The sequence below is a fragment of the Phaseolus vulgaris genome, chromosome 8 (genome assembly GCF_000499845.2).
Source record: "Phaseolus vulgaris cultivar G19833 chromosome 8, P. vulgaris v2.0, whole genome shotgun sequence".
In the NCBI taxonomy this organism is placed as follows: Eukaryota; Viridiplantae; Streptophyta; class Magnoliopsida; order Fabales; family Fabaceae; genus Phaseolus; species Phaseolus vulgaris.
In genome coordinates this window covers 2565401-2576088 of record NC_023752.2, presented here as the reverse complement: position 1 = coordinate 2576088, position 10688 = coordinate 2565401, and the positions used below count along the sequence as shown (strand labels likewise).

Here is a 10688-nt window from a genome sequence, read left to right as displayed (position 1 = left end):
CAAGGTTTTTGCTACCAAATTTAGAATCTAAATAATTGGTAGCAAAAACCTTGGTTGCTACTTAGACACCAATTTAGAAACCATTTAACAATAATATAAACTAATTTAGAAACCAAAGTTTTTTTTAGTCTCTAAAATGACCTCTAATTTAGTCAGTTTAGTAACTAATTATTTTTTATTTCTAAAAATTGATTTCAATTTCATGATTTTCTTGTAGTGTAAATCTTGATTATCGACCTCAAATTTTAATATCGATCAGATATAAATTACCTGTAAAACGCTAAAATTAGAATATGATATTAGAAGGTTTAGGACAGTTAATGTTAACATAAATATTTATTTGGAAATTAGAGGGGTTGTAAATACAATTTTATTAAAACACAGGATAGGTGTGTATCTGTTTCGAAACTACAAGAGGTGCGATGTTCCATAAATTATATGATATTATCATTATTGTAGACGTCTTTAAATCATATGTTTTGGTGAACTTAAAATAAGTTTCCTAAATATTATTGAGCACGTATTTAAAAAAATTGGGGACTTAAAATAATATTAATGTAAAAGACTGAAATAAAAAAATGTAAGTAATTTTCAAGATGAAATGTATGCTCAAGATAAAATGTGATCAAATGTATTTGTTTTTATAAAAGCGTCGAGAATATATTAAAAATAATTTAATTTTAGGATATCATATAAATTCAAAAAATTCCATAAGGTTATATTAATTGGAATAGGATAATTTTAATATATTAATCATGCAGTCAAATAATAATTTTATTTGTAAATTGTTTTCCAATGAAAATATAGATATAATGACGTTAGTATATTGGTTGGGCTTTAGTGCATTGGTCATTTTCCTTCCACATGCAATATAGGTAAATTCTTTCTGCACCTCTATACCTTCTTTTTACAGTTTCATATTTTATTTAATTTCAATTTTACCTTTTTGAGTATATGTTATGGAAAGTATTGTAACTTCTTTGATAAATATTAGTAATTGAGATAAGTTTTATGATGTGTTACGTTTTTTTTTTATTTTTTTTCGTGCATAGCGAATTGTAAAATTTAAGGGTGGGCAAAAAATTTAAATTACAAAATCCAATCCATAATGATCCAAATTCATATTAGTTTTAATCCATTTAAATGGATTTATCTTAAATCCAAATCCATATTTTTGGATTTTAAATTCAATCCATTTAATTGGATATGGATTAGATATGGATTGGATACATTTTTTGATTATCCAAATTGCATTTTGGGTTGGGTTTTGACTTGGCCTAATCCAAGTTGAGCCAAGACAATCCAGGCCGATGTCGAGTAGAGCAAACCCGAACCGATGTTGAGTCATTCGGGCCCGAGTCGTTGTCGAGTGTCCGGGCTCGGGCCGAAGTCGAGTCGTCCGAGCCGAGGCCGATTTCGAGCTGAGCAGGCCAAGACCAATATTGCATCGAGCGGGCCCGGGCCGATGTTGAGCCGAGCGGGTCCACACCAATGTCGATCTGAGCGGGCTCGGGCCGATGTCATTCTGAGCAGACACAGGCCGATGTTGAGTTGTACGGGCCCGGGCTGATGTCGAGTCATAAGGGCTTTGACCGATCTCGAGTCGTATGGGCCCAGGCTGATCTCGAGTCGTACGGGCCTGGGCCGATGTCGAGTCGTACGGGCCTGGGTTGATGTCGAGTCGTACGGGCCCGGGCCGATGTCGAGTCGTACGGGCCCGGGCTGATGTCGAGTCGTACGGGCCCGGGCCGATGTCGAGTCGTACGGACCCGTGCCGATGTAGAGTCGAACGGGCCCGGACGGATGTCGAGTCGTATGGGCCTGGACCGATGTCGAGTCATACGGGCTCGGGCTGATGTTAAGTCGTGCGGGCCCGGGCCTATGTTAAGTTGTACGGGCCCGGGCTGTTGTTAAGTCGTGCAGGCCCGGGTCGATGTCGAGTCGTACGGGCCCGAGTTGATGTCAAGTCATATGGGCCCGTGCCGATGTCGAGTCGTACGGTGCCGGATTAATGTTGAATCGTACGATCCCGGACTGATGTCAAGTCGTACGGGCCCGGGCCGATGTCGAGTCGTACGACCCGGGCTGATGTCGAGTTGTCTGGTCCTGGGCCTGATGTCTTGTCGTCTGGGCTCGGGCCGATGTCGAGCCAAGAGGGGCCGGTCGATGTCGAGTCGTCCAGGCCTGGGTCGATGTTGAGTCGTCCGGGTTCGGGTCGATATTGGGTCGTTTGGGCCTGGGCCGATGTCGATTCGTTCGAGACCAAACCGATGTCGAGTGGTCCAGGCCCGGGTCGATGTTGAACCGAGTTGGTCCGCGTAGATCCGCGTCCAAGTTGAGTCGGATTAGGCCCAGTTCGAGCCAAGTTAGTTTGTGTCCATATCAAAATGAATTTAATGTATTTGACAAAGTGGATTTAATCTAATTAAGAAAGTGGATTTAATCCACTTTAAATGGATTTAAGAAAAATCCAAATAAATTTGATCTATTTAAAATGGATATGGATTTTAAATTCAATCCATTTATTTGGATTTGAATTGGATTTTGAAAAATCCAATCCATGACCACTCCTTATAAAATCCATAACACGTCTTTACTATAATATACATTTTAAATTTTACAGTCCGAAAGATAATTCTAGATCCAAAAATACCTTATAAATCGTATAATTTAAAATATATTTTAAAATTAAATTCTAGATTGTATAATTCAGATTAAAAATATATTATGAATCATACAATCCAATGTATAATTCAAAAGTTATTACCAAATTTAAGAAGACCTTTATAGATTCTATAATTCAAAATAAAAAAAAAATTAAAGAAAAAAAATATGGAGGTAAATAGAAAATATATGGTATATTTTTTAATTCTACAATCCGGATGTGTAAATAGAAAAAATAACAGTTTCAAATTGTAATCCAAAATTTTTATAAGGAAAAAATAATTTTTTTACCTGATCTATAGAGTGCCAACAAATTAGGGAGGTGCATGAAGAAAGGCAGACAAACCACATGAAAAGCAAGTAAAAATAACCAAAATGGTTCCATGATATTGAAATCTCTGACAAACATGTTTCTTTTCTTTTAGAATTGCTCCACTGGAGATGCTTCCAGAGTTTTGTAAGCGGAAAATAGTTTTTTTTAGGAACTTTACCAAATATTGGAAATAACTTACATGACAATGCGAGTTTCGCGAAATTAAAATTAGTTTCTTAGTGAAGGAATTGGTGCTTGTTAATAAAAAATATTTTTTTTCACTGTAATTTGGAGGAATTTGAAGCCAAAGAAAGAGAAAAAATAGGAAAATGTGTGGGAGGAGAAACACAAACATGCGACTGGGACTGAATTTTCTTTTTTAATTAGGAAATTATTCAAAACAAAATTAGTATAAACATATGTTTCACTAAAAAAAATAAAACAAATTATAAGAGACATATGATGATATGTCAAAGACTATATAAAACTTTAGATTTAATGTTAAAAATTGGATGCACTCAGAGAGAGAGAGAGAGAGAGGAAAGGAGAACACAGAAACATCTATTCAAAAGTTTTTAAAAATAGTCTTGTATGATATATGTTATTAGAAAAATAGTCTTGTAAAATTATATGTTTTTTTCAATGTTATAGTTTTTAATTAAATATTATCATGCATTTTCATTATTATGTATTTCCTTTAAGTAGTTTGTAATTTTCATTATTTTTAACTAAACATTACTATGTTTTATGAATTTCTCATTTATTTAAACATATTCTACAAATTAAATAAACTAAACTTTTTTGAAATTTTAATACTAATAATTATTGTCAAAATAGGAGGGTTAATATATATTAAAGTGGGCTTTATACAGAAGAAGCTCAAAAAGAGTTTCTCTAGTTTGATCTGCATTTTACTCCATTTCTTCCACAGTAGCTTCAAAGATTTTTCATTTTGCCCTCATGGCTTCATGTGCAATTTTTTGTTTTCACGGGAAATATTCTTTTCTGTAGAGGTCAACTTTCATTTTTCTCCACAAAGATTGGTCAGTGATTTACTCGTTCTTGGATTATTCGAGTGATTAATTTAAAAGATACGAATGAAGTTATAATATATAAAAAAGTATGATGATATCTTCCAGCTGTTTCTTGAAGTATGTGTGGATATGGACGGTGGATATCCATAGATTTGTTGAACCTCTTCTTTTTTTTAAAATATTTTTCTCGTTCTACTTCAAATTCTCATATATTATATAATGAACAATGAACTTTGAAATAGATATCTTGACAGTAAGAGAGCAAAAAATAGTGATAAAAGTAAAACGCGAAATGAAGAAGAAAAGTAGTTGAAAAGTAGATGGGTAGGTTCTATGACAGTGTGATTGGTAGACATAAAATGATTAAAATGAAAGTAAAACGTGAATGAATGAATAAAAAAGTAGTTGGATGGTTTTTATAATAATACTGGAGGATCGAAAGGCACTTCAGTATCTGTCTGGTTTTGGTGTGTTTGTTTGGAATGGGTGGAACAAAGGAACAGGAAGCCATGAAAGTGGTAGAAGTTTCAAGTATAGCACCAAGCTCTGAATCACAAGAGTTACCAACTGAGGCATCTTTTGCCCTCACCTTCTTTGACATCTTATGGCTGAGGTTACCTCCTGTTCAACGTGTCTTCTTCTATCAGTTTCATCATCCAAGTAATGTCTTTTATGATACCCTTCTTCCCAAACTCAAACACTCTCTATCTCTCGCACTGGGCCACTTTTTCCCTCTTGCTGGGCACCTCACTTGGCCTACTCACTCCACCAAACCCACCATCGTCTACAACCAAGGTGATACTCTTTCACTCACTGTAGCTGAATCGGAGGCTGATTTCAACCATCTAGCAAGCACAGATCTCTCTGAAGCTACAGAGATTCACCATCTTGTACCTCCCTTGACCATATCCCACGAACAAACTACGCTCTTTGCCTTGCAAGTCACTCTCTTTCCAAACTCTGGATTTTCCATTGGAGTAACCTCCCACCATGCTGTTCTTGATGGCAAAGCTTCAACAACATTTTTCAAATCCTGGGCTTATCTTTGCAGAGAATCACAACCACCCTTCTCTTTGCCAGCTGAATGGAGTCCTGTTTTTGACAGGGAAATAGTGAAAGACCCTACTAGAATCGGAGAAAAGTTTTCCCGGGGTTGGTTGAGGCTAGGTGGGCCCAACAACAGAAGCCTCATGGTTAATAATATGCCAGTTCCAGAAGATGCAACTAGAGGGTTGTTTCAGTTGTCTCGCTCAGATATTGAAAAGCTGAGGCAGATTGTGGAGAGGAAAGAGAATAACACCAATCTTCAGTTGTCAACGTTTGTGTTAGCTGCCGCTTATGCGATGGTTTGCAGAGTGAAAGCAGAAGGAGCCGAAAGTCAAAAGATTGGTTTCGGTCTGAATATTGATTGCAGGAGTCAGTTGGAGCCGGCTGTTCCTCCAACATATTTAGGGAACTGTGTTGGTATCGCTGTTCCAGTTACTGAAACAAGTGAAATTATGGGGGAGGATGGACTTGTTGTGGCTGTGAAAGCAGTGAGTGAATGTTTGGGAAAATTGAAGAAGGATGGTTTTCTGAGTAAAGCAGAAAACTGGTGGAAGATGGTGTATGAAAGTTACGAAATGGGTGACACAAAGACAGCTGCCTTTGCAGGGTCACCGAGGTTTGAGGTTTACAGCTGTGACTTTGGTTGGGGAAAACCAACCAAGGTGGAGATGGTGTCTATTGACAGAACTGCAGCGTTTTGTTTTTCAGATAGCAGAACTGGTGATGGAATTGAAATAGGTTTTGTGACCAAGAAAAAAGCTATGGAGACCTTTACTTCTCTCTTTGTAGATGGCCTTCAATCTTGAGTCCCTATCCTACCAATTTGGGTAGATCTTGTGCTTTTCAGGAATAATACTCTATCATTCGGTAGCTTATTGTCATCTAAAATGTTGTGTTGGTGTGCCATAATAAAATAAATCATTTGAAACCCATGCATTAGCATTGGTGTTGATTATCCCCATGTTTGGGTAGATCTTGGGTCTTTTCATGAATAAAAGTTTGGCAAAACTTTTTATCTCTTATGCTCTATCATTTGGGAACTTATTATCATCTGAAATTTTGTGTGTGCAGTAGTAAAAGAAATCATTCGACTATCATGTATCAGCATTAGTGTTGATTATCCACCTCAATTTGGGGAGGAAACGAGGAGGAAAGTGGAAGGTATGAAGAGGAAAACTAGAAGTTGTGATGAGTAACAAGAACAAAAGGAAAGGAAAAAAACAAGGTGAGAACGAGTACAAGGTTTAGCAATGAAGGTGTGTTGTTTTGACTAGATTCTTTGGTGGAAATGGAATCATTGTTTCTTGACATTATGAACAAGCAACTTCTTCGAGAAATTGAGATGAAGAAGTTCAATGAACAATAATTGGACAAGTTAAAGAATCAAAACAAAATAAACTGATATGGTTCAGTCGAGGCACATTCTACAGGCAGAAATAAACTTTCAAACATAACATGATAAAATTACGATGACTAAGTAACCAACTAACTTATTGACCACGTAACTGATACACATATTACAAATCTTAGGTATAGATTGACAGAAAGAAGAGACAAGAAATATTTTAGATTGAAACACGAATACACTAAGCTATTTAAAAGAAAAGCATGCAAAGAGTTCTTCTTTTGGAATCACTTCAGATGAATCTTATTTGTAATTTTGTATTAATATGGCATTACATAGTTTTCCCACAATGATATTTAGGATTTGACAGATTTTATATGAAGGAAATTGTCATCGTAGGAATTTTTGGAACTGCTGAGTGTATAATTGAACTGTTTACAGTAAAAACTGAGTGATATATAATGGATAAGAAACGTTTAAGAACTTAAAAAGTATAAAAAAAAAACGAGTTATCAAAACGAAAATAACCTTAGAAGAAGTGAAAAAGCAATAGGAACTGCACAGGTCATCTCGCGATTTCCGAACACGTAATTGAGGGTAGGAAAATTTTTGTTATGAACTGACACGTACAAAAGATTTATGCAGAAAATGACACCTGTGAAGTGGGAGGAGAATTTCATAATAGAAGGTTAATATTGGCTAATAGATTAGAATCAACACAATTGAAATGAAGAAAATTACAGGGCTCGTTATGCAGAGAATAAAATCTATATCAGTTTCAATTGATAAGTAATCAGATCAGAGAATCACGAGACATAACTACCTGCATCTGTTTTCTTTTTCTTTCTTTCTGTTTGGTCCAAGCAACAAGATATAGAAACCATGCATGTGGTACAAGTTTTCAGTGTAGCACCAACTTTGGAATCAGAAGAATTACCGACTCAAACATCGGTTCCCCTCACCTTCTTTGACATACTATGGTTAAGGTCACCTCCTACTCAACGCATCCTCTTCTACCAATTCTCTAACCGAACCCCACCCTTCTTCCTTACCCTTCTTCCCAAACTCATACACTCTCTTTCTTTTGCACTTGGCCACTTTTTTCCTCTTGCAGGCCACCTCACTTGGCCCCTTCACTCCCAAAACCCCATCATCAATTACAAAACGGGTGACACCGTTTCTCTCACAGTAGCTGAATCTGATGCTGATTTCAACTATCTAGCTGCCTCAAATCTTTGGGAAACTGAAAAAATGCACCATCTTTTACCTCACTTGACCATAACACATGAACAAGCTACGCTTTTAGCCTTGCAAGTCACTCAATTTCCAAACTCTGGATTTTCCATTGGAATAACCTCACACCGTGCTGCTCTTGATGGCAAGACTTTAACATCGTTTATCAACTCCTGGGCATATCTTTGTAGAGAATCACAAGAACCCCCTTGTTTGCCACCTGAACTATGTCCTTTCTATGAAAGGATATTAGTAAAAGACCCCAACCAAATAGGGGGGAAATTCATCAATGATTGGTTATTGCAGGGAGGATCCAACAACAGAAGCCTCATGGTTTTGGATGAGCAGTCTCCGGAACATGCAACTGGAGGCTTATTTCAATTGACTGGTTCAGATATTGAAAAGCTGAAGCATTTTGTTGTGTCTAAGCAGAAAAACAACACCAACCTTCACTTGTCAACCTTTGTGCTGTCTCTAGCCTATGCATGGGTTTGCAGGGTGAGAGCCGAGGAAATGGAAAACAAGAGAGTTATGTTGATTCTGACTTTGGATTGCAGAGGTTGTTTGGAGCCACCTCTTCCTCCAACCTATTTTGGGAACTGTGTTGGGTTAAGACTTGCAAGTGCTGAAAAAAGAGATTTGTTGGGAGAGGATGGACTAATTGTGGCTGTGGAAGCACTAAGTGAAGCTTTGGAAAGTGTGAAGAAGGATGGTGTTGTGAATGGAGCTGAAAATTGGTCATCATGGTTGCTTGACTGTGTGGGAGGTGAAGCTGATGTGAAGACGATTGGAGTTGCAGGATCACCGAATTTTGAGGCTTACAGTAGTGACTTTGGTTGGGGAGGACCAAAGAAGGTGGAGACAGTGTCTGTTGAGAAAACTGCAGTGTTTAGTCTTTCAGATAGCAACAATGGAGAAGGAATTGAGATAGGTTTTGTGTCCAAGAAAACAACAATGGAGACCTTTGCTTCTCTCTTTGCTAAAGGCCTTCAATCTTGAGTCCCTCCCTTGCAGTTTGGGTACATCTTGTGGCTTTTCAAGAATAAAATTTAATCTACTGTTCTAGCATGTAACAGCTTGTTATTTGAAATGTTATGTCCTTGTCATAAAAGAGTGTTCATGGACTGTGGTTTGAAAGATAATGTTACTAATACTTATTCATTCATAATACAGAGTGAACAAATTTCAATGATTCTAACACAACAATCTACCACCTTTGTAGTGCCACATGAACATATGAACATTTTATATTACGACTTTGGTTAATGCTGGCCTTGCAAATTGCACTTTCTGGAGTTCGAAATGGATAAGCAACAACTCCATGAATTGGGACAATTGTGAATTCCTTTCAACATATGCAAACATACCTATAATCAGTTCACAATCAGTATTAAAGTAGGCTTGTTTTTATCTATTTTTTATCTTATTCTTTTGATCTTTCTCTTTATTTCTAATTACATTATTACCATATCTAATCTTCTTCTCAAAAAATAAATCTATTTCTCCTTTGTTGTTGTGAAATGGTTATGGATGAAGTAGCTGTTTCAAAATGATCCGATTCTTGCACAGAATGAAGTCTACAATTTTTGTTTTCTTTTCATTTAATTGCAACATAAAAAATTATATTTAACATTATATGCATCCTCTTATATCCAATTGAAGAGGATAAATTCCCCCTCCCCTCCGTATCTTCTTCCTCTACATTCATATAATACAGTGAAAATTCAGTTTTAACTCTTTTAAAAAATTTAAATAACAAACATAATTTTACATCTTTATATTTTAAAATAATATTTGCACCTTCACATCCTCATACCTCTCTTTAGTCAAATACCTCCATTTCCAGTAATCTTTCCATTCTTCTTCACTCCCACATTCTTCTCCAATCAGAATCAGAGTGGTTCTCCAATAAGAATCAGAGTGGTTAAGAGTAGTTTCACCATTTGAGCGTAGGTAAGAGAATTGATGAGAAGATTAGTTGTAGTTGACGTTGTTTATTATGAAGATAATTTTTTTTTCCGTTTAGTACTTATTTTTGTATCTAATGATTTTTTTTTCTAGATTTTTTTGGCTTAAAAAAATGAAAAAAATAAGAAACATAACCATCACTTTATCTCAACGATCAATTACACCACCAGCTATTGAATAAAGAAGAAACCATACTTAAAAAAAATATTATTGAAATTAAAGTAAACAATTATAACCACTCGAAAATAAAGAAGAAATCATACTTAAAAGGATATTATTGAAATTAAAAAAAAAATATGAAATAAAAAAAAAATATGAAAGTAAAAGGAAAATATATGAGGTGTAGGCAGAATTTCACTTTAAAGTAAAGCAATCTTAATTCTTAACTTCAGTTTAGATTGGGTCAATATTATCGTTGGATCAGACCTTAATAGCCCAACTCGTTGCTATTTTGAACTATAGATCTAACACTTGGGCCTTTTCAAAGTTCTAATGCCAATTTTCAAACTAATAATAATCATATTTTAAAAGAAGAGAAAAAAAATATTCAATTAAAAGATAACTTTGTAATTTTAACATCATTACCTCAAAAAAACTATTTCTCTGCAGCTAATTAACCATTTTCTTTACATTATGATTAAAACTACATTTACTTTAACCATTTGCATTTTAATATTTGCATATTAAAATTGAGAAAAAAGGTAATTTTGTAGATTAATTACCAAGATAAATAAAATTTTTAAAAATTATTAAAACAAATAAGTCATACCACCTTAACATCGTGTAATCAAATTTTAACTAAGTAGTAACATGCCTTCCATTCAAATTTAATATGATGCAATTTTAATTTATACAATTTTAGTTCAAATCTAATTACACTATATTCATAGACAACTTCAATTCAAGTATATAATTAGATCTCAACTAAATCATTTAAATTCGCATTATCTTCAGATGATTTTAATTTAAATATACTGAAACTGTGTCTCAACTTAACACTACTTAACTATTTTAAAAAAATAAAAATTATCCATTTAGTTTCATAAAAAAAAATGAAAAACTTTACCCTTAGATATAAAAAAGC

The 10688-nt window shown here is 35.1% G+C and overlaps 2 protein-coding genes across 2 annotated transcripts; both read left to right on the top strand.

Moving 5' to 3' along the window:
- Positions 1-3912: 3912 nt before the first annotated feature.
- Positions 3913-6078, top strand: LOC137826565 (phenolic glucoside malonyltransferase 1-like). Its single transcript, XM_068632575.1, has one exon. The coding sequence runs from the start codon at positions 4494-4496 to the stop codon at positions 5862-5864; it is 1371 nt and encodes a 456-aa protein (XP_068488676.1). The 5' UTR covers positions 3913-4493; the 3' UTR covers positions 5865-6078.
- Positions 6079-6260: 182 nt separating this feature from the next.
- Positions 6261-8842, top strand: LOC137826566 (phenolic glucoside malonyltransferase 1-like). Its single transcript, XM_068632576.1, has one exon. The coding sequence runs from the start codon at positions 7286-7288 to the stop codon at positions 8633-8635; it is 1350 nt and encodes a 449-aa protein (XP_068488677.1). The 5' UTR covers positions 6261-7285; the 3' UTR covers positions 8636-8842.
- The last annotated feature ends 1846 nt before the right edge of the window (positions 8843-10688 follow it).

Coding starts and splice junctions, on each gene's coding strand:
- LOC137826565 (XM_068632575.1), top strand. CDS start 4,494: ATGGGTGGAACAAAGGAACAGGAAGCCATGAAAGTGGTAGAAGTTTCA.
- LOC137826566 (XM_068632576.1), top strand. CDS start 7,286: ATGCATGTGGTACAAGTTTTCAGTGTAGCACCAACTTTGGAATCAGAA.